This window comes from Polypterus senegalus, chromosome 13, assembly GCF_016835505.1.
Source record: "Polypterus senegalus isolate Bchr_013 chromosome 13, ASM1683550v1, whole genome shotgun sequence".
Lineage (NCBI taxonomy): Eukaryota > Metazoa > Chordata > Cladistia > Polypteriformes > Polypteridae > Polypterus > Polypterus senegalus.
This window is the reverse complement of record NC_053166.1, coordinates 44433478-44459463: the sequence shown is the minus strand read 5'-3', so window position 1 is coordinate 44459463 and position 25986 is coordinate 44433478. Positions and strand designations below refer to the sequence as shown.

The window sequence follows — 25986 nt, the reverse complement described above, 5'->3', positions numbered from 1 at the left end:
AACAAATTTACAATTTATTTTTTTATAGCACTCTTCACTGAGTGAAGGTGCAGAACACTGTGAACAATTTTCTGTTAAAATACATGTATACATTATACTCTAATACACCAAGTCAGAAGCAATTACTAACTGGCTTAAAAGATATATATAATCTACTACCATCAGTTTCTCGCTTAACTCTGTGAGGTGCAGCAATCATGAAGCAGTTGATCTTGTGAGAAGTTATTGAATAATTATTATTATTATTTTTTTAACAAATATTGAAGCAGCAGAATAGCGTAGCATTCTCAAACTTGCTTAATCAAACTATTTATACTGATCAAAGTTTTTTCTTTTATTCTTTCTCAAATGTAATATAGGTTGTTTTTGGTGGGGACCCAGAAGCTGCGATGATCCAATACACGACAAATGAAGAAGCCAGAAGGGCAATCTCTAGTACAGAAGCCGTGTTAAACAACAGATTTATTCGAGTATATTGGCATAGAGACAATAATGAACAGTCGCAACAAACGCAGCAAAATCAAACCCAGGTTTCACCTGTTATACCTCAACATACAAATGTACACAAGGTAATGTATTGTATTGGTAGTATATTACTCTAGTTAACAAAAGGATGCATAATGTACTAACCTTCCACTTGTTTATGTTTCTAATTATGTTGCCATATATACAGAGAACAGTGAAATTCTTTTTTTCATGTGGTAATCAACATGCAACACTTGCTTCTTGAGATTGATATCTAGGGACTGCAAAGCAAGCTCAGATACTGCTAATAAGGGACACCCCTTCCTTTTTCTAATGTAAAACTGACAAACTTATACCTTACTTAGAAGATGTCTGCCTTTTTTACCTGAAAATACCTTTCTTACTATGAAGCAACGGTTTCCCGGTGTACATTGTCCTTCAGTGTCTGAACTGTGCTACTGTTAGTATCCCTATCCACGTAGCTCGCTAGTGGCTGAATTGTGTCATCCCACTTCTCTTTTGGAGGAAATAGAGCACATCAAACATAATTAAATAATAGGAAATTCTTTTAATCTAGGGTAAGATTTTCATTTTGACAATTCAATATTAAGCATGATTATGAAAGTTTAAAAGACATTTTACTCCTTGGTGATCCTGTAGAATTTTTCAGAAATATTAAAAAGCATTCATACTACATACACTTCAGAAGAGGTCATCCACCTAAGCTAAACATGTTTGGGTGCGGCCAGTACTTGAATGGGAGGCCGTCTAGAAAAACCCTGGGTTGCTGCTGGTGTTGGTGAGTCCAGCATGGGGTGATTACCCTGTGGTCTGAATGTGGAAGCCAGTGCAGTAATATGGGCACTTCGCTGTAAAAATGGTGCCATCCTTTGGATCAGATGATTAACTGAGGTCCTGGCTGTCTGTGGTCATAAAAAATCCTTGGGCATCCTTTGTAAAGAGTAGGGTGTATGCCAATGTCCAGGCTATATTGCCATCTTTGACCTAGTTGTTCTGGCTCCCTAATCCTCCCTTGTTTGTAATAGGCTATCTCTCTCTCAACATTTCGCATCCTAATGGCTAATGTGTGGTGACCATATTAACACAAAAATTGGTGGTGGCTGAAGTGGGCCCCCACTCACTCTGAAAAGCATTCAGAGTAGTGAAAAAGCACTATATAAATGTAAATAATTATTTTTATTACTGTCAGTATATGTCTATTTAAATATTAAAGTTCCCAGTAAGAGGTTCTGTTTTTATTGACACCATTGATAGTTGCAAAACTATATTAAACATGGAATGAGGCTTGGGAGGTCTGAAAGTTAATGTTTTTAAGCTTTATCTAGTTTTATTGTCTAATATCAACACTTTAAAGAAAGTAGTATCTGCTAGACTTATAGGTATTTGAAATTCAAAATTAGTAATCGATCTGTAAGTTGTAACTTTTCTGTAATAGGTAGAACCATCAGGTAAAACCTTCTGTTAAAGAGACAGTTTAATGTTTTAAGTCAAGTTTCAGTATAAAAGTTGATATCCAAATGTTTAACTAGAACTACTTTATTTACTTGCAAGCATACAGTGCTTCCGGAAAGTATTCATAGCACATCACTTTTTCCACATTTTATGTTACAGCCTTATTCCAAAATAGATTAAATTCATTTTTTCCACAGAATTCTACACACAACACCCCATAATGACAATATGAAAAAAGTTTACTTGAGATTTTTGCAGATTTATTAAAAATAAAAAAATTGAGAAAGCACATGTACATAAGTATTCACAACCTTTGCCATGAAGCTCAAAATTGAGCTTAGGTGCATCCTGTTTCCCCTGATCATCCTTGAGATGTTTCTGCAGCTTAATTGGAGTCCACCTGTGGGGAATTCAGTTGATTGGACATGATTTGGAAAGGCACACACCTGTCTATATAAGGTCCCACAGTTGACAGTTCATGTAAAAGCACAAACCAAGCATGAAGTCAAAGGAATTGTCTGTAGACCTCCAAGACAGTATTGTCTCGAGGCACAAATTTGGGGAAGGTTACAGAAAAATTTCTGCTGCTTTGAAGGTCCCAATGAGCACAGTGGCCTCCGTCATCCGTAAGTGGTAGCAGTTCCAAACCACCAGGACTCTTCCTAGAGCTGGCCGGCCATCTAAACTGAGCGATTGGGGGAGAAGAGCCTTAGTCAGGGAGGTGACCAAGAACACGATGGTCACTCTGTCAGAGTTCCAGAGGTCCTCTGTGGAGAGAGGAGAACCTTACAGAAGGTCAACCATCTCGGCAGCAATCCACCAATCAGGCCTGTATGGTAGAGTGGCCAGACAGAAGCCACTCCTTAGTAAAAGGCACATGAAGGACTCTCAGACCATGAGAAACAAAATTCTCTGGTCTGATGAGACAAAGATTGAACTCTTTGTTGTGAATGCCAGGCGCCACGTTTGGAGGAAACCAGACACCGCTCATCACCAGGCCAGTACCTCCCCTACAGTGAAGCAAGGTGGTGGCAGCATCATGCTGTGGGGATGTTTTTCAGCGGCAGGAACTGGGAGACTAGTCAGGATAAAGAGAAAGATGACTGCAGCAATGTACAGAGACATCGTGGATGAAAACCTGCTTCAGAGCGCTCTTGACTTCAGACTGGGGTGACGATTCATCTTTCAGCAGGACAACGACCTTGAGCATACAGCCAAGATATCAAAGGAGTGGCTTCAGGACAACTCTGTGAATGTCCTTGAGTGGCCCAGACTTGAATCCGATTGAACATCTCTGGAGAGATCTTAAAATGGCTGTGCACTGATGCTTCCCATCCAACCTGATGGTGTTTGAGAGGTGCGAAATGGTGAGAAATGGGCGAAACTGGCCAAGGGTAGGTGTGCCAAGTTTGTGACATCATATTTAAAAAGACTTGAGGCTGTAATTGCTGCCAAAAGTGCATCGACAAAGTATTGAGCAAAGTCTGTGAATACTTATGTACATGTGATTTCTCAGTTTTTTTTATTTTTAATAAATTTGCAAAAACCTCAAGTAAACTTTTTTCACTTTGTCATTATGGGGTGTTGTGGTTAGAATTCTAAGGAAAAAAATTAATCTATTTTTGAATAAGGCTGTAACATAACAAAATGTGGAAAAAATGATGCGCTGTGAACACCGTATTTACTTGTGTACCACGCGCACATTTTTTCCTGAAAATGAGCATTAGAAAATCAGGTGCGCGTCACACACGAGGAAATGGTGCGTGTCATACACGAGGAATACGGTAGGGGGTAGGTTTGTTTTTGAATCAGTTTGGCGTCGTCATTCAGCATGGATAGTAAGCGTTTACGCTCCTTCATGGCGGGAGAGAAACTAAAAGTGATTTTGGAAGCAGAGAAGATAGGAAATTGGGCAGCAGGTCGCAAATATGGTGTTCCAGAGTCATGTGTTCGAGATTAGCTACAGAAGAAAGAAAAACTTTCGTCATGCAACATAAACAGACGGGCATTTCGCGGAAAACGTGCCCAGTTCCCACAAGTTGAAGTTGCACTCGCTGATTACATTCAAGGCAGGCGTCAGCTTGGATATACAGTGTCCACGGAAATGATTCAGGTGAAAGCTTGTGATATAGCGAAAGAACGTGGAATACCCATCACTCAGTTCAAAGCAAGCCGCTGATGGGTTATGCGGTTCATGAGAAGGAATGGCTTATCAATAAGACGCCGCACGACCATTTCGCAGTGTCTACCAGACGCATATGAAGAAAAGCTACTAGCTTACCAAAAATACATTATTCAGTTTAGGCAGCAGAAAATGTATTTAATGGGGCAAATCGGTAATGCTGATCAAATGCCAGTTCATTTTGAGAACCCCTCAAACACTACTGTTAATGCAGTTGGAGACGGGAGTGTCCCGGTACGCACAGGAGGCAGAGAGAAGCAGCGGTGTACCGTGTACCGTATGGGACATCAGTAGCTGTGGCGAATCCAGCAGCGAATCGGAAGATGATGATTAAACTGGAATATTCTGGTGAGCACAATAATTTTCCACTTGCCGTTACAGTCCTTTACCGATTGTCTCTATACGGTTCTTTCTTTTCTCATTTCACAGGGCTATTCCCTCCTTTCGCAGCATGGTGTGACAAACACTGAACGTTCTGCAGTAGGGGTACTGCTTACAGTTAGTACAATATACTGTATCATGTGCAGAAAGAATTAAACGAGACATAATTATTCTCCATTACAGTTATTCACGTTGGTGTCTTACTCTAACCTCACTCACTTCCTATACAATCACAATGCGTGTCGTACACGGGGCAAAAAATTTTTTCCCGATTTTCTTTGTAAAAATTGGGGTGCGTGTCTTACACGAGGGCGCGTGCTACAGGAGTAAATACAGTACTTTCCGGATGCACTGCATGTCTCTTGAAGTTCAGATTGTAATGACTGCACAGTATGACTTTCTTAATTCCATGTTATGCATAGAATAGTAGTATAATATAAATGGCCAGTGTAAACATCATATGTTAAAGACAGCATCACATACCATTTACAGTATAAGTGGCTGTTAGTAGCCTTGTGATCCGTGATAAAAACTGTCCCCACGTCTATTGGTATGAATGCTAATGGTCTTTGGCTATTTTCCAAAACAGAGAAGGGAGAAAATTTACTGCTCAGTATGACGGAGGTATTTAAAAATACTGTTTGCTTTTCTAAGGCAATATGTCATATTTATAGTGGCATGCAAAAGTTTGAGCACCCTTGCTTAAAATGTCTGTTAGTATGATTAGTTAACTGAGCAGAAGATGAACTGATCACTAAAAGGGATAAAGTTAAAGATGACATTTCTTTTCAGCATTTTATGCAAAATTAGTGTAATGTTTTTGTTTTGTACAATTGTCTAGTGAAACAAGGAAAGGAACAGCATGCAAAAGTTTGGCACTTCGAAATATCTGAGGTCTGAGAACTTTTCCCAAGGTCTCATGCCTTAATTAGCTTATTAATTATAATCAGCAGCCTTGGGCACCTCTAAGAAGCTGCCTAGCACTCTAAAAAATAAAACAATTGATGCTCACAAAGCAGGAAAAGGCTACAAGATGATAGCAAAGTTTTTGCAGGTAGCTCTGGAGTGGTGATGCATTGTTCTATTGTGCAATGACATCTGAACAAATTTGACCTTCCTGATAGAGTCAGTAGAAGAAAACATTTCATCCTGGCCACAAAATTCAGCACCTGACATGTTCAAGTGAACATCTAAATAAGCCTATTGCATTTTGGAAACAAGTGCTGTGGACTGATAAGGGGTCAAATAAATACCAGCAAATTCTGGAAGCAAACATCACATAATCTGTAAAAAAAAAAAAAAAATGTTGAAGTGAGTCCTACAACAAGATAATGATCCGAAACACATCTCAAAATTTACAATGGAATACATCAAGAGGCGTAAGCTGACGGTTTTGCCATGTCCCTGAACATCATTGAAAATCTGTGGATATATCTCAAAGAAGCAGTGCATGCAAGATGGCCCAAGAATCTTGCAGAATTAGAATTCTTTTTGCAAGGACAAATGGGCAGAAATACCCCAAGTAAGAACTGAAAGACTTAGTTGACTTCAGAAAGTGTTTATAAGCTGTGATACTTGCCAGAATGGGTGTTAAGTACCATGTTGGGTACCCAAACTTTTGCTTCATGCAGTTTTTAGTTTTTGGCATTTTGTACCAGTGAATGATGAAAATAAAAATATAATCTTTCTTAAAATATTAAAGAAATGCGTCACCTTTAACTTTGTCTTTTGGTGATCAGTTCATTTTCTGCTCATTTAATTATTCACAGTAACATTTTAAGCAAGGATACCCATTTGCATGCCATTGAATGTACCTGACCAATTTTCCAGAACAGTTAGGTAAGAGAAGTAAATGTTCAAGATGCAAGATGTCTTTAATAAGGCTGTTTGCATTTCTAAGGCAAAGTGTGATATTTATACAGTGAACAAAAGGTAGCTTTGTGGAAGTAAAATGTTGAGCTAAAGTCACCACTGTTTGTAGTGTTTGCAGTCTTGAGTTGAGTGGGTACAGTACTTGCATGTACACCCCCAAAATATGCGGGGGTTATGTTCCTAGAGCACCCGTGAATTGTGAAAAACCACGACTTTTGGATGTGGTTAAAAAATGCCTTTTAAATGCCTATTTTTATAGTTTCAACCCTAAATACAGTATACCCCCAAAGCACTTTAATTTCGTTGCAAACTCAGCTTAATACATTACATGAAAAATTGCCTTAATATATTACCTAAAACCAGAATGTAAAGGTACACCCATATACTGTAAAGTACTTTACTGTTATGTCTCCTGCGGTGAAGAATGTAAAATACCAATGTTACCGCAATACATACTGTAATTCATGCATGTGTGTGTTCTTTGGTATGTGCTGTAGTTTCCTTTGTTATAAGTAGAGTAAATACATAATTTCATTTAATTAAAACATAGTAAAATGTATGGGTACTCACCAATGATGAATGATATTGATGATGATGATGAAGGAGCTGTGCAGTACGATGCACAGTATTTAAAACTCCTCAGATGGCGCCTCTTCTTCAGGCGCTTCAGGAGGAGTCGTATCTTTGTACAGGTCGTCTTCTGGTGGGGTTTCGTGCTGGCTTTTCTTTATAGGTTTCAGTCACATTGTGATACTGTAGGAAGTTGCTACATTGTCTCCTGAACTGCTGGTACAATTTCCGTGCTTTCTCACGGATGATGTTACCATCCAATGGGATGTTCTTCCTTTTTCCTTATGGTCATTACCTATTTGGCACTATCTCTGAAACTTACAGATACGGTACTACAGATCGCTGCTTCGTTCTTCTTTATGTAGCATACGGTGCTTTCATTAATGCCATAGTGACGCGCTACTGCAGCATAACGTTTTAGTTCCCGGAGCAAATCCAGTAGTTCAACCTTCTCCTGGAGTGTTTTAAACTTCTTCTGGTGTTTAGGTTCAATACCTTAGAAGGTGCACGGCGATTCGACAACATTGTGTGCGTTTAACAAAATGGAAAACACAAGGACACTCAGCTGGAGACGCGTCACAAAGCAGCAGTCAGTCATCAGCAAGGAGAAATGAATAACGCTCTTAGATTGGCTACTTTCACCATCCCAAACCGTGTTCCCCTCAGTGGTTGCTTCCTGTTCTCTCTACAGCACAGTATTGCCACGGAAAAAGCCATAAAATATTGCGGAGGATATTTGGGCTTTCCGCTAACAATTAATAGTTAGGTTCTAAGAAAAAATCGTGATCGACTGAGTCCGTGAACCCTGAACCGCGACTTCGTGGGGGTCTACTGTAATGCCAGTGAACTGATCTGTAAAGCCTGTAGGCTGTTTTTTTTTCTCCAACCAGATTCACAATCAGTGATAACAATTGATCTCCTTTTAGCTGTCTTTTTTTTTTTCTTCTTCCATATTCTGCATTTACAAAAGCACAGCGTATGATTTTTACATGTATATAAGACATTTAGAAATACAGGTGAAATCCTGTTATAATGAAACTCATGGGACTAGAAGTTATAACGGAAGGTTTGTTATAACAAATATGGGGATATTGTATATAATATTGTGACCGGGGTTGACGGCAATTCACGATTTCTAATGGCTGTGGCTCAAAGACAGCTCCATAGCTGTACTGCTGCATCTGGCAAACAGTAAAACGAGCAAAGTAATTGGTTGTCATCTGCAGGATTAGGCTTACCGTGTAATGTGCTTGTCGCACGATGTATACTACATTTAACAACAGGCTTTGACCTACTCCGCTGGTGGTGCTCTGATCTGAAGATGAGAGATAAAGCGGGATGATTGCAGGTGTTGCAGCTCTTATCTTGAGTGGTGAGGCTCCTAAAACGTGCCTCATATATTTTGAATGAATTCTTGACACTGTACCTGCCTTCTCTATACAGTAATGAAGTACCTGTATTTTACTTGAAAACCTGCGCTCACCTTCCAGTCTCTTGTGCAACTCTGCGACCCATGCTTGACAATACCTGTGTAAAAAGCAGTGCTTCTTAAACAGCAAAAATTATTTTATTTGAAAGTGAGACTTTTTTTTTTGGTTAGAAATACAGGTATGAAAAAACAATGGAAAAAAAGATGTTAGATGTAACATTTTATTTGAAATATAGGTATAAATACAGAATGAAAATGAGATGTTAGATGTAACGCAACTACCCACATGGATGCTAGGTTACACATTTGGCTATGTGTATGATGTTACACCTACTACCCAAGACCGGAAATTTAACATCAGACTGTTGCTTCTTTGAAACGACCTGGCTTTTTTCATTGTTGCCAAGACATGGTGCAGAAAGTGTTGGTGCAGCATTAAGTATTTTTTGCATCTTATTATTTTTGGTGGCCATTTTTGACTCAAAAAACATTCCTTGTACTGAATTTTACATTTCATTTTAAAGAAATTAATTTAACACGATGTTGCATGAATGTTTGTCCGGGCCCGCAAAGAGTGTTAGTTATTCTGAAAATTATTTCTGTATTTGTAATGATGGGATTTGACTTGTATTTTTAATTATGCTCTAGCTTTAAATGCTTAATTCTCTTTTGTTGTTGTCCTGTTATTTTCCCCTTTTTTATAGTTTGCTCCCTTAACTGTATCCTAATAATGACAATTGAAAATGAGCAGAGCGGACACCCTGCAAATAACACTTAATGATGTAAGGCTGCAACGTCTTTAGTATCAGGCCCATTAATTAGTACATAATGGATTAAATAACCAAAACACACAGAAAAACAGAATGAAAATAAGGATGAAATATTGTTAATAAAAGTTTACCGAACTTAGTTTTGTAATTTCTACATAGACCTCAAAACACAGATACTGGGAAATAGCTTACTTAATTAGGCTAATGCCATTTAAAAACAGACATTAGTTGGAACAAAATATGCAGCCACAGCTGGTCTTCAGGACTGAGTTTAGGAACCATAATTTTAGATAACTGAAGTTTAACAAGCAATGCTCATTTGGCAGTGGTAATTTATTTGGATTTGGGGTAGTAGATTTTTTTTAAAAGTAAAAATTAGAATTATACCTCAGCAATCTAAAAGCAAGAAAGCATCATAATAAAACCTGTTTACTCAAAAATAAGGTGGTAATATGCTTAAATGTATATTCACTAAACTTGACGCCAGAAACTGATGACATGTTTAATGTTGGCTTGTAAGTAAGAATTTCACTGTCCTCTGTACATGTGTCAATAATGACCCTGTACATCTATAACATATATTACTCTTAATATGAGTTTAAACTATGACTATAGTGTTGAAGGTAATTTCATTTACTTTTAAATTAGTGCTAGATATAGAATTTATTGTTCTTCTGATGTTGATTGTATTTCTTTTTATAGGTAGTAAACAAGCCACACAATCCTGGGTCATATATCCTAAATAAAGTGTCAGCAAAACATCGCATTGGGGCTGCAGTGTTAAATAAAGCAGAGGCATTACGTACTACAGATGCTGTGGAGGTAATATGCATGTGTATTCTTATTTTCAATTAAAACATGAGCATTTCTGAGACCACATGTTTATTTTATACCAATGTTTTTCCTAGGTTGTTAATTCTGCTCCAAGTCCACTAAAAGCACCTTTCACTTCTGCTTCAGTAAAAGTAATCCCAAAACCAATAGTAAAATCTTCTTCTAAAGTGCTTGAAGTCCAGGATGCCCTAAAGAAGAAACAGGTATTTTTTTTCCACAGAAGTGAAGTGATGAAGTGAGAAATACTTTTGTAAATATAATTATGTTAAATATTATGTTTCATTTGGATTACATCTTTACGTTTTAATTCAAGTAGTATGAGTAAGTGGTTAAGGAGCAATTAGATTTAAGACTCATTATAAGATAGATACCCATTCATAGCCTCAGCTACACTGCAGAACTTAATTATTTGGATAGTGACACAATTGATTTTAGTGTGGTACTCTACATAAACATCGGTAATGAAATGACACAAAGTTTTTGAGATTGTAGTGTAGACGTTCAGCAGTAAATCAAGCATATTTACATAAAAAACAGGTGAAAGGTATGGGAGTCACAGAGCTTCTTATGTGTTCCACCCTATTTTAGATTAGATAAAATGTATTAATCCCATTGGGAAATTCAAAAGTAACTAGACATTTACCCGCTTAGGTGTAACTTGAAAGGATATGTGTTACTGCATCCACAAACAATGCACAAAGAACCTCGTAAAATGCTTAAAAGGTAATTCCAAGTGTGGTATTTAGAATCTGTTGCTATTGTCACTCAATATGATGACCAAAACAGGGTTAATAAAGTAAAGTAGTTTCTTTAAGTAAAGCAGAACATCATAAGACCAAAAAAACCCCAGGGAGAACAGAAACATTAGCTTTGCCAAAATCAACTTTATGGTATGTTATTGAACAGAAAAAAAGAGCTCAGAAATAGGAAATGGCCTGGTAGACCAAAGAAAACTACATCTGTGGATGCTAAAAAAAATACTGTCGCTTGTAAATTAAAAAAAATAAATTAAACTGTCAGCTAGCTCTCCAGGATATGCATGTAAATGTCTCCAAGTTGCCCTTAAAGAGAAAATTAGACAACTATAAATTGCATTTATAGCTGCCAGTAGAATTGGTTGCCTTATATGTATTGATAAGGTGACTGCTGATAATAGCAACATAATGGATTCTGTGGTGTACAGAGAAATCTTGTCTGCTCAGAATCAGCAGAATGCATCAAAACTCATTGGACGGTGCTTTACATCTCTGCAGGCCATTGACCCAAAGCATACGCTAGCAACCATAGAGTCCCTCAAGGCCAAAAAAGTGAAATGTTCTTAAATAGCTGAAACAATCACTTGACCAAAATTCAACTGAGCATTAATTTCATATGCATCACCACGAAAAAAAACCCTACACCTGGAGATGATTATGGTTTCTAGAATACAGGTAGTCATTGACTGCAAAGGGATGAAAAGTATTTAAAACAACTATATTTAAGATATTAATTTGTCAATTTTTAATTTGTACTATTTTCTTTTGATTCTTTAAATTGGGGTGTGGTGGCAGGGGATAATTTACAACAACAACAACAACAAACATTTATTTATATAGCAGATTTTCATACAAACAGTGCTTTACATAATAAAGAATAGAAAAATAAAAGACACAATAAGAAAAACAAAATAAATCAACATTAATTAACTTCGAATAAGAGTAAGGTCCAATGGCCAGGGGGGACAGAAAAAACAAAAAAAAACTCCAGACGGCTAGAGAAAAAAATAAAATCTGTAGGGATTCCAGACCATGAAACCGCCCAGTCCCCTCTGGGGACTTTAGGAATTTAGGAATTGCCAATAACATCTTTTTCACTTTCCAAATATTTTTGAACTGCACTTTATGTTGCTTATACTGGCTTTCTTGCTGTTCACCAATAAGAATTAAATAATACTCTTTCACATGAACAGTAAGTTTTGGTATTTGTGTCTCTGATGAATAGCTTAAGTTTTTTTCTGTCTTATTCCTACAGGTTTAATAGAGACTGTGGTAGTAGTCTACTCTGTAAAGACATAAAATGTTTGTTTATGACAAGAATGAATAAAAAATAATGCATTAGAACTCTGGTAGAACATGTTTTCAATGTATCATCACTGCCATTGTATTGTTGCAGTGAATACCAGTGTATATGACATGGGACAGGCTTTTGGATACTAAATAATTTAAATATTTTATGTTTTCATTTAACTTCAGCAGGATACTATTAAACTTCAGCAAGATATGAGGAAAAAACAACAAGAAATGCTGGAAAAACAAATAGAATGCCAGAAGGTAAAAACTTTGTAAAGGAAATTAGTAGTTTAAACATGTATCTTATTTTTGCTTCTTATTTTATAATAAAGTATTTACACTTTGTTAATTAAAAATAGCCAAAATGCATGTGTAATGGAGAAAGACTAATTGCTAATAACCCATAGGCTTAGACCACCGAAAAAGTGGCAGTACCAGTGGAACCTCGGTTCACAAACGTCTCGGTACACGTGCAACTCGGTTTACGACCAAAAAGTTCGCCAAACGTTTGCCTTGGTTCACGACCACACACTTGGTATACGAACAAGCCAGTTTCGTTTTAGGTTTGTACATGTTCAGTCTCTCCCTGTGAATTTTCTGTACATCAAGCAAGAGAGAAAGAGAGAGTGCGTGACACACACACACACACACACAGAGGCGTGCGAGACAGAGGCATGCACACACACACGTACGTGTGCGAGACAGTGGCACGCACGCACACACACAACACACACAGGCGCTCCAGGCTTGCGAAAGAGACACACGCACACACGAAAGAGAGAGAGAGTGAGCGAGCAAGCGAGAGAGGCAAGGCTGGATGCATAAGGTAGAAAAGGCTCGTTTTTGTTTTCAGTTCTGTTTACAGCGATCGGTTCATAGCCTGCATTGTGGCAATGTTACATTTCTTGGTGGTTTATTAAATTATGGATTTTTCAAATGTTAATTTTTTCCCTGTGCTTAAAACTCATTAAAAAAAAAAGTGTTTTTAGTGAGCGGTTCCTAGCACTATAGCGCAAACTATTGCAGTGTTAGTTTTCTCTGTTGTTCAAGGTTTTCTCAGTGTTATTCAATGTTTTTACATTTAGTTTACTATTACGCTGTGCATTCTATGGTATAATTAACTACATTTGTGCTTAAAAACTAAAAAAATATATATTTACATACAGTTCGTACGGTCTGGAACGGATTAATTGTATTTACATACAATCCTATGGTGGAAATTGCATCGGTTCACGACCAAATCGGTTTATGACCAGAGTTTTGGAACGAATTATGGTCGTGAACCGAGGTTCCACTGTATAATGTATGTTTTATAGACCTTTATTTTACTTCCTAAAGGTAAACCAACAAAGCAGCCCAAGTGTCCAGAAATTACAGTTTGTCTGGTATATATGTGAAATTATACATTAAAACAGAAATGTGAAATGTATAGTCTGTTGTCTGAATCCATTAATGAATGAAGTTGATTGTCAAGCATAATTTGGTGGCTTGGATCTTTATACAGTGCATATTCCACATTTGTATTTCCTTTAATTCTTCTATACAGTAAGTACCCTACATTCAAATGAGTTCCATTCTGAGAGCACGTTTGCAAGTCCACTTTGTAAGTCCAGCAAAGTTAGCCTAAGCACCCAACGAAGACGATGCAACCCCCAACTGTCAACTCCTCTAGTAAACATGTACATGTACACCTGTTTGTACCTAAGAAAATGCTTTTAAAAATACATTTTTGCATTTCTTACAGATTTCTTCTGTGTTTTAACAATAAACAACAGTTATTTTTGTTTCCATTGTTTTCCCTTAGCTGATATTGCTGTTTACCCTATCAGGTAGCCTAGATATGCGGACCTAACCTACCTCTCCTCACCTTATTCTATCAAAAACAAATTTGTATTTTGTATTGTACAGTACACAAGCACGTGCTCTTAATAGTTATAATTTACATTTTTTGTTATAGATTTCAAGTGCATTTTAACAACACACAAATGAAAGTTATTTTTTATTCCCATTGTTTTCCATCAGCTGATCTCAGTACATTAGACTCGCTTACCGCTAGGGGACAAGCCTACTTGATTGTCTTCAAATCCAATTCCAGCCATTACACACAAAGTGAGCACTCGGATGGCATCATCAATCGACACCTACTGTCCATTACTTAATATTGATGCCCGGTAAGTGTTCGCTGTGAAGATTCAAGGAATATTTTAAAGTGAGGACAAAGCAAAAAAATAAATAAACAATAAAAAAAAAAAAGCTTCACAAAAGAACTACTTCCAGCACTATCTCCAACTTGTGTGTATCAAAATAAAAGCACTCACTAAACCCGCAGTACTCCTGATGGGATGCTCATATCCAAAAATCATACGTTAGAGTCGATTAGGACAAGTCGACTAGAGCACGCTGTTCACAAGATCCGAAGGAAAGGTCCCTGTTGCGCCTGCACTCCACCACACTACTTGGTTTATTGCATGTTAATGTTCTCTAAGTGAGGAATTCTGGACATCTTGGGCTTGAAATAAACTGTGTTAACTCAACAGAGATACAGCCAAAAGCACAACCAGTTGTAGAGGATGCATGCATGTGACTTGGAATGTAAATAATAATAGTGTAGGTATTGCGATCCGTCTAGCACCAGATATGCAAACTAATTTATGTGCTTGCTGTGATATTTGAAGATGCACTACAGTTTTTAATTTTTCATCTATATAAATTTGAATTTATTGAACATGCACATTTACATCTTTGAAAGTTTGTAACTTGAAGGTTTGTATGTAGAGCACTTACTGTATTTACTTACCCTTTTGGTAGTTAATGGGATGTTTCTATTGCTACGATGTAAAATAAGCCTGCTATCTCCTTTTTAGGTACTAATTAACAGACTTGAGAAAAATAAAAATATGAAACCGGAGGAGAGGGCAAATATAATGAAAACACTTAAGGAGCTTACAAACAAGATTTCACAACTTAAGGATGAATTAAAACCCATATCAAATGCTCCAGGAAAGTCCATTCAGCCAAAAACAAAGATTGATGTAAGTTTGATTCTGCATCTGTCTATCCCAACTCTTTGACATAAAATACATATTAATTGTAATTTGTGTGCAAAACGTTCATGCTGTTGTACATTATTATTCGATTCAAAGGCTCAAAAGGAGTTACTTGATGCCGAACTGGATTTTCATAAGAAGCTAAGTTCTGGAGAAGATACAACAGACTTGAAAAGGAAGCTTAATCAGCTTCAGATTGAGGTAAGCATTCTTTAAAAAGCTGGATATCACTCATTCCCGTTTTCACAACCATATTGTAAATGTCAGCTGCCATGAGATTCCTTATAAGGTTCCATCTTTAATTTTCTAATATTTTAGTTTATATTCATTCTATGAAGTACAAAGAGAGTTCCAAATTTTGTTACTGCTTCAACTATAAGTATTGGCCTCCAGAACATTGCAATGAATTGTGCCTTGAGCATGGGAAAGGCGCTATATAAATAAAATGTATTATTATTTATTATTATTTGGCAAACTGCATCATAAAATGTCTGTTTTTAAATTGCATGGTTATGTATTTATTTATTTTTTACTATGTGTGCCATAAACTTGAATCTTTCTTAATCGTTCATCAATATCCATGGTATACTGTGTAGTGATTCATTAATGTTGTACTAAGATAAGGAACACAGGCTTCTTTTAATCTTTGTGATAAAGTAGAGTCTGCTGTATATTGGGCTTGTTGCTAACAAATTGTTTCTTTCTATACATTATAGGACAGGATTGCTAATACTAACTTAATCTGTTATGGAACATTGGTGTATGGAATAGGTGTTTTTGTTGCATTCTTGTTTTGCTCTTTGCTGAACTCATTGTAATGTGATGAATAAAATTAATGACTAGTGATTAGTGTCAGTACTGTAGTCTGTCCTCCTAAATTCTGGTGTAATGCTCCTCAGCATTAAGAAAGGGGATAGAATTCTGTTATTATTCACTCTTGTGAGATTTTGATATTATTTAATTAATTTACAACTGTGGTTTGTAACAGAGGGAGAGAGGTTGGATCATTGTAACCAAGCCTGTGCTTGGAAGCTTTTTGTGTCTCATTCCTTGAAGATACAACTCTTTTCTTATGTCCAGCAACTGTGGAGTGTGACTTCTCCCTTTTCGAAACAGTGAATAGTGCAAGGAGATGGAAGGACTTTTGAGGGAAACAAGTAATGCAGTCCTGCGGTAGGTTGGCACCCTGCCCGGGATTGGTTCCTGCCTTGTGCTCTGCGTTGGCTGGGATTGGCTCCAGCAGACTCCCGTGACCCTGTGTTCGGATTCAGCGGGTTGGATAATGGATGGATGGATGGACGGACAAGTAATGCATTTCAGATTCCTAGAACTCTTATCTTGCGTTTTGGAGAGAAACGCGCTGATGTCTTGATACATTTTCTCTACTGTATCTGTCAAAATTGGAGAGCTGCAGCATAGAGTCTCCAAGGTTTCACTCGATTAGGTTATTACCTTGCTAGTCAAATTCTTTCTTTGGTAGCTAAATCTGACAACACTATACAGTTTCTAGTTATAGTGCATGTCAAACTTGACTACAGTTGCTGAATCGCGTCACTATGAGGGTTTCAAAATACACAATTAAGAATCACTCAGGATAACAAATTATACAACTTGAAAGATTTTGCAGCACAGTTTCAGATTTCTAAAGCATTGTTAGCTTGCATCATTTTGACTGCATATGACAGTGCTGGTGTTTCAATGAATGATTCTTAGATATGGTGAGTTCAGCTGCAGTCTGTCCCCCCCACCCCCTTTTAACCTTCTATCATGATATGACAGACATGAGACACAAGACAGACAAGCCTCTCAAGTTTGCCAAGTCAAAAGTGCCCTTTTCTTATTTCTGTGGGACTGCATTGTATGCAGTGTACCTCTGAGTGAGTGCTCATTAGTTGTTAACTCTTGCACACAGAAGAGCCTGCCGCTACAATTTAAGACTCAGTCCTAGTCAGGGCAAGTTGCAGACCAGTCTGTGACTTTGTTGCCAGGGACTAGAGGTCAAAAGAGCATGCAGTGACTGCATCAACTTGCTAGGATTATGTACAGTCATATGAAAAAGTTTGGGAACCCCTCTTAATTCTTTGGATTTTTGTTTATCATTAGCTGAGCTTTCAAAGTAGCAACTTCCTTTTAATATATAACGTGCCTTAGGAAACAGTGGTATTTCAGCAGTGACATTAAGTTTATTGGATTAACAGAAAATATGCAATATGCATCATAACAAAATTAGACAGGTGCATAGATTTGGGCACCCCAACAGAGATATTACATCAGTACTTAGTTGAGCCCCCGTTTGCAAATATAACAGCCTCTAGACGCCTCCTATGATGAGTGTCTTTTTTTTCTGGATGGAGGTATTTTTGACCAGTTCAGTTAAATTTGATGGCTGCCGGGCATGGACAGCCTGCTTCAAACCATCCCATAGATTTTCAATGATATTCAAGTCAGGGGTCTGTGATGGCCATTCCAGAACATTGTACTTCTCCCCCTGCATGAATGCCTTTGAAGATTTTGAACTGCATTTTGGGCGATTGTCTTGTTGGAATATCCAACCCTTGCGTAACTTCAACTTTGTGACTGATGCTTGAACATTATCCTGAAGAATTTGTTCATATTAGGTTGAATTCATCCGACCCTTGACTTTATTGCGACCCTTGATTTTTTTTTTTTTTTTTAAATCTGGTTTAGTTACGACATTTCTGAGTTTATAGAACACCATTTGTTCTAAAATGAAATAAATAAAATGGCAATTATGAAATAGTCACATACATAAGTACAGACATAAATATAAATTAATGAATAAATTGTGAAAAAATGTGTAAGTTATTTAATTATTATGAATACAATGTCATCATTTTAATATTATGGGTTGTATTTCAAAATGGCCTTATTTAAAGCCATAAGGCTACTTTTCCAAACAACACATTTCCTAATGGCTCTTTTAATACCAGCGCTGTTTATTTCAGAATGCTCTTTTTATGATCTTTCTGCATCTGCAAATAATGTTCTAAGTAATTCTTTGATATAGTATGAAACTTAAATCATGTTCAAACCAAAATGGTAATAAAATAAATTTCTCACTTTGAAAGAATTTTGTTAAAGTGATGTATAAAAGGAATAGCTGGACATTGACTTTCTCCACCTTTATTTTAGCGTAAGTAAAGTTTCTAAAGTAAATAAGATCCTTTTACATAACCTTGTTTTGTATATAGCTATATTTTTTTTGTTCCGGATTTATTTTTTCCAGGCTGCCAGATTAGGTCTTATTCCTGGTGGGAGAGGAAAGATTGCCCAAGGCAGAGGGAGAGGAAGAGGCCGTGGTCGAAGTAGCCGAGGCAGAGGTGTTGCAAACCACATGGTTGTGGATCATCGGCCTCGAGCTTTGGCAGTGTTGGGTGTCACAAAAGAAGAAAAAGATGAGTTAATGCCACACTTTACTGTGAGTAAAAAACAATCTGATTATAATATGTTTAATACTTTGAGGAGAAGGATTATTTGGACAAGAATGAAAAACTAAACAGCATTGTTTTTCAGATGGGGTGTACATTTTATTATTGGCAGGAAAAAGTCACTCCTCAGTGACACCTGCCACAGATGGCATAAAACAATCCAAAGAAATGACCTGCACAACCTGTTACGATACTGTACAGTCCCTGACAAAAGTCTTGTCGCTTCTCTATTTTGTAGAAACTCCTGCTATTAACCTGACTTTTAATTAATCAACTGGTGTTAGAAATAGCTCATATGAAAAGCTAAAGCCCTCCCAAATGATGTTTAATGCACTGAAATAAATTAGTTTCACTGAAAAAAGATTTTTCATTTAATCAAGACAGAAAGGTCAAATTTGAGTAAGACAAAAGTTTTGTCGTCTATACAGAAAGTGAACAACTTTACTGCAAATCCAAAAATATGTCAGCGGTGTAGTGGTGCTGTGAGATCCAAATTTAATATCTTGTATGACTTCCATGAGCTTGAAGGACAGCATCCATGCGGTTTGGCAAGGATTCATACAATTTATTGATGAAGTCATCAGGAATAGCAAAGAAAACAGTCTTGCATGCCTCCCAGAGTTCATCAGTATTCTTTGATTTCGTCTTCCATGCTTCCTCTTTCATCCTACCCCACATATGCTCAATGATGTTCATGTCTGGTGACTGGGCTGGCCAATCCTGGAGCATCTTGATCTTCTTCGCTTTAAGGAACTTTGATGTGGAGATGGAAGTATGCGATGGAGCACCATCCTTCTGCAGAATTTGGCCTTTTTTATGGTTGGGAATATAAGAGGTAGCTAAGATTTCTTGGTATTTTAGACTATTGATGTTGCCTTCCACCCTGTAGATCCCTCGCATACCCCCATACTGGATGTAACCCCAGACCATGATTTTGCCTCCACCAAACTTCACTGTTTTCTGGGTAAATCTCGGCTCCATGTGGGTTCCAGTAGGTCTCCTGCAATATTTGCGGTGACTGTGGTGTAATTCAACAGAAGATTCATCTGAAAAATCCACCTTCTGCCACTTTTCCAGCGTCCATCCTTTTAGCAGGCTGTGGGCCTTGGCAAATGCCACACGGTTTTTCAATTGTCTTTTGTTTATTGCTGGCTTATGGGCACTGATTCGACCATGGAGGCCATTTCGAGACAGAATCCGACAAACTGTTCTGGTTGACACAGGGACTTCAGGTGACCAGGTCTCATGGAGCTCTGCTGCAGTGGAAAATGGGGTTGGCCTTGGATTTTCGAGCCAACAAACGGTCCTCTCGAGTAGTTGTCTTGCGGGGTCTTCCTGACCTGGGCTTGTCAAAAACGTCTCCAGTCTCTTCAAATCTTTTTTTTATCCTCTGAACTTGATGCTGAGATACATTGAAGGTGTTTGCCACATCAGCAGTGGATTTGGTCTTCAGCCTCTTGATAATCAACACTTTAGTTTCAGGGTGAATCTTAGGCATGTTTGTAGAGGTCTCATTGCAGTTGATGTGAAGGTCTAGTGTACTGGGGTTCTTTTTATACACACCTGAGACCTAATTGATCCATTATTAGTCACAAGCGAAGCTCATATGACAAGGCGACAACACTTATGTCTTGCCAAAAATTGACTCGATGGGCTTTACCAAGCTGTGAATATTAGAGTACTTTTTGTCAGTTTCGTTTTGCACTGAAACATTATTACAAAAGCTGATGGGATTGAAATGACCCATTTCTTGTAACAAACTCTTGATTAGAAATATATTTTAGCGGCACTTCAGGTCAATTTGTACACAAGCGACAAGACTTTTGTCAGGGACTGTAAATCTTAAACAAGCAACAGTGTAGGGAAATGCTATGAATAATGCACAGTTACAGGGCAATCACTCCAGAAGAATGACCTGTACAAAAGATAGGTTTTGGGACTTCTGTAGTCAAACTAATAGCTAGACAAATACTGAGTTAACTTTCTTAAATGTATTCTTGGGGATAATGCACACTCTTTTTGGTCTGTTATTTTATAGAAAGGATGATTATACATAAGCAAAGTAACCTGAAGTGCAATTCAGTTGTTTGCAGCATGCTGCTTAAACAGTCTGATCATCATAACATATATAGATGGTACAACCTTTTAAAATTCAAAGAAGGAATTTTAAAAAGCTAACATTGCCAAAATTTTACTATGTGAAGTTGCATAGAATATAATGAAAACTATTTTTAAAGTATTACAGTGGCAAAGCTATTATAGACTGCTACTAGAAATGTATTTAATAGCTTGATTCAGCCTTTTACTGCTGAATTGTTACTTACTCTAACCCTAAGTCTAACTTTTTACTTTAATTTCACAGCATATTCAACACAGTGGTGTTATTAATATTTTAAGTAAATTTTATTTTTTTTACAAAATGTTTTAATGTTTTTGTATTTTTTTTGTCAAAACATTGCTGTGGATTTAGAAGTTATAGTGTTCAAAGTGGCATTTTATTCTTGCTATATAGTTTATTAGTCTTGAGACTACAGCTGTGTTCAAGTTATAACAAGGTATTATATATTTTGGGTAACTCTGCTACCATTTACTTAATTATAAAAATGAGGTTATTTATTCATTCTGTACATTAAAGAGATTTAGTTTAGTGTGTTTCTGAATTTTATGTTTTTTCTGATTGGCAGTAGAGCAGTCAAGCTTCATGGAGTGGGGCTGTCATCTGAGCCAGTAATTGAGATTAAGATGTCTTATTTTATTATCAATATCTGTTCATTCAGTTATGTATGTTGCCAAAGGAGTTATATTCTGTTAAAGAGGAGACTCTTAAATGTACCGTTTTGTAGTTAAGCATCAAACTATCTAGGCTTTGTGCATTCTTTAGATGGCGGCACACAAACTAAATGGGCAAAACATGGAATACTTGGTCTTAAATGCAGATAAATGTTCCATATCAATTAACAAAAAACCTTGTGAAGTTCTACAATCCCCTCATTTTGGGCTTCCCTAAACTCCACTCCTCATTTGTTCAGAGTTTTGTGACACCTCAGTCTGGTTTGATATTAATGTACAGTTTAATCATGGACCATGGATGGATAGAACAGTGACAAAATAGGAAATACTTAATACTGTCCGTGTGTATTTTATAGGTTGTCTTGGGTATGAACAATGTGTGTGTATGTGTATTTCCCAAGCCTCCCAACTTTGGCTTGTCATACATGCCACATACAGAAGACCCCTTTTTTATTACTTTAAATTTTTCAGTCTTCAAATAATATAATTTTACTCCCTTAAATAAGGTGATGGTAAATGATCCAAAGATTAATTGTGTGTTGGGAGTCTTTTTTTGAACATGTACTCCATCTTGTGGGCAGGAAAATATTGCACAAGCTTAAATTTAAAGTTAGTTTTTTTGTGGTGTGATCTTGTCATATGAAAAGAAGTCAGAATATTTAAAACATTTTCAGAAGAAACTGAGGAAAGGTTTAACAAGACAAGATAACAAATTTTAGGTGGATGAAGTAATATTTTTGTCAAATAATGACAAATCATGAAAGCTGGGTTGCATAATTATTTTTTTGTTCATCATAGAAATTTGGAGAGGTTGAAGATCTCCATGATCATGACCCTACAGGCATGGTGGTGACATTTAGGACCAGAAGTGAAGCAGAGAATGTAAGTGTGTTTTGTTTTTAAATTTTCTAAGACAGCATAATCCCTTTAATCTTATGTCCTTTCTAGATCATTCAGTTAGCTGCATTTGCATTATTATATTGCATTTAACCAGACATATAAAACCTTTAAGAAGAAGATATTTGTGGGAGTTGCTAAATAGTTTTTATTTAATGTGCCCATAATAGAATAATCATTTTATCGTTGAATGAAAGTAAGTATAATAAAATGATGTAATTGTATTTTTGTTCTTTTTAAATGATTTTTACATTTAGAAGTAATATGATTACAAAAACATTCTCTTAAGAGTTCCAGGAAGTTTGATACACCATTAAAGGTTATCAGATGACATTATTTATGTTTGTTTGACAGGCTGCAAACCAAGGAGCAAAATTCAAAGGACGTACCCTGCAAATATCATGGTATAAGCCCAAGACTCCATCAGTTTCCACTGAACCAGAAGAGGAGGAGACAAAAGAGGAGGTCTGCTATGTTTCTTCTAGTTAGTTTCATGAAAAAGTGAAGGTTATGCATACCATTATAGTATTTAAGCAACTTGGGTTCCCAGACATAATCAATAGCAAGTATTAGGCTGTAAAATTCTATTCAAAAGAATTACTTATGAACACTTTAAAATCACTTAATTGATTTATTATAAACTGGTTGACTTGTCTTGCTGTCTAATTAGATTCTTCTCTATTTTAGACCCTCTAGATCAAAAAAGGCTTCCATTTTTTTTATCATATTATGAGCAGGAATTTACACCCCTTTGACAAAGAGTAAACCAATAAGAGTATTCATTATAATCAGAAGTTGTGCATGCCACATCAACATACCCCAGGGTTTCAGTCCTCTAATGGGATATGTGGAGTCAAAGTTACCCATTTTTTCCCCCAAAGGTTTTTGTGAAAAGGGGTATCAGTACTACAGGCACGTGGAATGTGGCTTTATGCTATTTTGAGGCGTTACATATACTGTATGTGTAGGTATATAATATACATATACACTAAACATGGGCGATATGGCCTAAAATCAATATCACGATAAATTGAGCAGTTAACCTCGATAACGATAAATGGACGATAACCACCCCAAGTGCCAAAAAAACAAACTTTTTTTTTTTTTTCATTTGATGGGGCTGTGGCAGGCAGCATAGTTCCTCCAGTTATTTTGATAATATTATTCCCCCTAGACCTATTCATTGCAATTATATTATTACCACTTTAAAGGACTGTAAAATGTCACTGAAAATAAATGAAGACAATAGTAGTAAGTACTTTTAGTGGTTAAGATTTATTAACTGAACAAAATAAAAAGTGTAGAATACAATATGTAACCATGCTCTCTAAAAAATGTGTATCCCTTGTAAACAAAATAGTTTAATAATAAATATGTTTCACATTGGCTATTCACAAAGTAAACAATGATTGTGCAAATGTAATGCCATCATGGACAAAGGCCTATCTCTGCTAAGGCCTTGAGGTAGCATATCTATCCAAATCTTCACACCCAACATCACCCCAATTCATGGTCTAATTCTCAAATAAAGCAAGCAAAATAAAGTAAGAATTAAATAAGACCTCTCAGACCATATTTACAAAATTAAAAAGGGTTGGCACAGTAATAAAACATTTTAAAAATCATGTATTTTGCTACATTTCACAGCACAACATGATCAACACTGGCTCACAATAAGTCTTCTGTAAAAACTTTCTGGATACACTGCTGCTCAGCAGTCTTAAGTATTTTTATGCCTATATAAACATTATTCAAACATTAATACTTTCAATTTTGAATATGACACACAGAATTAAAGTCACTTTAAAACACACCAGATGTCACCACCCAAATATATTAAGATGTACACACTTACCGACTGCCAGGTGCAGCCTGTGCCCAAAACATTGCACCCGTGTCCATTTATTGAGCTTGACAGCTTTCACAATATTTGGGCGTTGTCAGTTGTTATAGCAACAAGGTCCTCTTCACTGATGTCCCATGCAGACAGCATCGCTCTCAACCCCTGTCCAACCATCTCCCCCGTGTGATCAGATGGAAAATAGGCCGTCTCGAGCACTCTGGTACGCAGCTCCCATTTGTTGTCGATGTAATGAACTGTGAGACTAATATACGGCTCCATTGTGCGGCTGGACCAGAGATCGGATGTGGCTGCAACGGGCTTAACGTATCTCAATTCAGCAGCAACCTTTTTCCTCTCTGTGCTGTACATGCTGGGAATGATAGTTTTTGAAAAATATTTTCGTGATGGGAGTTCGTATCTCTTGTCAATTATTTTCATGAAGTGTCTGAACCCGTTGCGTTCCACTGTAGCAAAAGGAGCCATGTCTTTTGCTATGTGGTAGCCTATAGCATTTGTGATTTCTTGCCATCTTTTTGAAGTTCGCTCATATAGTTGAGTACTAGCAAATGCTTCGGTTATTGACCGCTGCCTGGTGGAGGAAGACGCTTTTGCTGGTCCTCCTAATCTCTTCTCGCTTTGAGCTTTTTTTATGTCTTCGAATTGAATCACATGGTTGTGCTGCAGGTGGTGGAAGAGGTTGGTTGTGTTACCTTGACTTGACGCAACAGTCTTTTTGCAGAGTTTACATTTAACAATTTTTTGATCAATATCATCCTTGTTGAATCCAAAATGTTGCCAAACGATTGATGATGCATTTTTTTTGTTAACAAGCGTCTCCTCTTCCTCCTCCACCAGCTCTACCTTCGTCGCTGCTGCTTCAACATTTAAATCGTCCTCCATTTGTTCACCCGTGTCTCCTCTTGTTACAGGTAGTAGAGTCATGTGACTCCACCCCGTCAAGTCTGTAACGTAGCACAGCGTCTTAAAGGGACATGAACATCGCCAACCTGCACATGCCTTTTCTTTTTTTTTAAAATACCGAATTTACCGACATGGGCAAAATGACGTCGATGAGAGTCATAAATTTCGGTAACGATAAATTTTTGATATATCGCCCAGCCCTAATATACACACACACACCTGCAAACTTAAAACAGAAGGTGCATCAGCATGTCTGTGCTGGCATATGTCATCATTATTGGTAATGTTTTTCCTGTAAGAGAAGCTTAGTAAAATCTAATCTAAAACTGTTGGCGTTTCTGACTGACACTGTCTTAATAATAATTTTGGTAGGAGTGATCTGGATAACTTTAAACCTCAGAGGATTGGAGGCCCGCTGGGAGGCATGCACCATTTAAAATCTTAATCTGAATGATCAGTTCAAATTACTAAAAATAAAATGATTTAGAAAAAATGTTGAAATGCATCTAAAAGAGCACAACTGGAGCTCTGGAAATGACCCAACAGAATCTCCATAGTGCGATTTGGAATGTGTTTAACGTCCCTGCAATATCTGTTTAAAAAAAAGTGTAGAGACGCAAGTCTCTGCCCATTGTGAAATACTATTCCCTCTGAGGAAATTGGGTATTTTGGTCTGTAGTTTAGCAATAGTTTCATATATGAACTTACTGTAAAAGTTTTTAAGAGTGACGTTGTATATAACCAATCCAACCCTTAATTCACTTTGTAGACCAATCAGAGGCTAGTTTGAGGTAGCTGGAGGTGCTTCACATTGCAGACATCATGTGAAATTAGCATTAAGCCCTGCTTCATTTTCTGATTAGTCTGCATGTTTTAGAGATCAATAAGAGGGTGTGAATTACTTCTGACTAAATGGGTCATCAGAAAATAGACGTGAATTACCACAGAGTAAATGGGTCAGCATTCAGTTTACCCGGAGTGACTGATTAGGTGTGCAATGTTATTGAAATAGTGC

General features: G+C 37.0%; 1 protein-coding gene across 2 annotated transcripts in view; it reads left to right on the top strand.

Annotated features, from left to right (window-relative positions):
* Positions 1-25986, top strand: part of rbm27 (RNA binding motif protein 27) — a 91800-nt gene that overhangs the window by 63485 nt on the left and 2329 nt on the right. The window contains exons 11-19 of one of the 2 annotated variants that reach the window (XM_039774778.1): positions 360-569; positions 9845-9964; positions 10051-10179; positions 12211-12285; positions 14889-15056; positions 15168-15272; positions 18319-18510; positions 22109-22192; positions 22562-22672. In XM_039774778.1, coding sequence (XP_039630712.1) covers positions 360-569; positions 9845-9964; positions 10051-10179; positions 12211-12285; positions 14889-15056; positions 15168-15272; positions 18319-18510; positions 22109-22192; positions 22562-22672 — 1194 coding nt within the window. Of the gene's footprint in view, positions 1-359; positions 570-9844; positions 9965-10050; positions 10180-12207; positions 12286-14888; positions 15057-15167; positions 15273-18318; positions 18511-22108; positions 22193-22561; positions 22673-25986 lie in introns of both variants that reach the window. The other variant, XM_039774777.1, reaches the window with a different exon arrangement.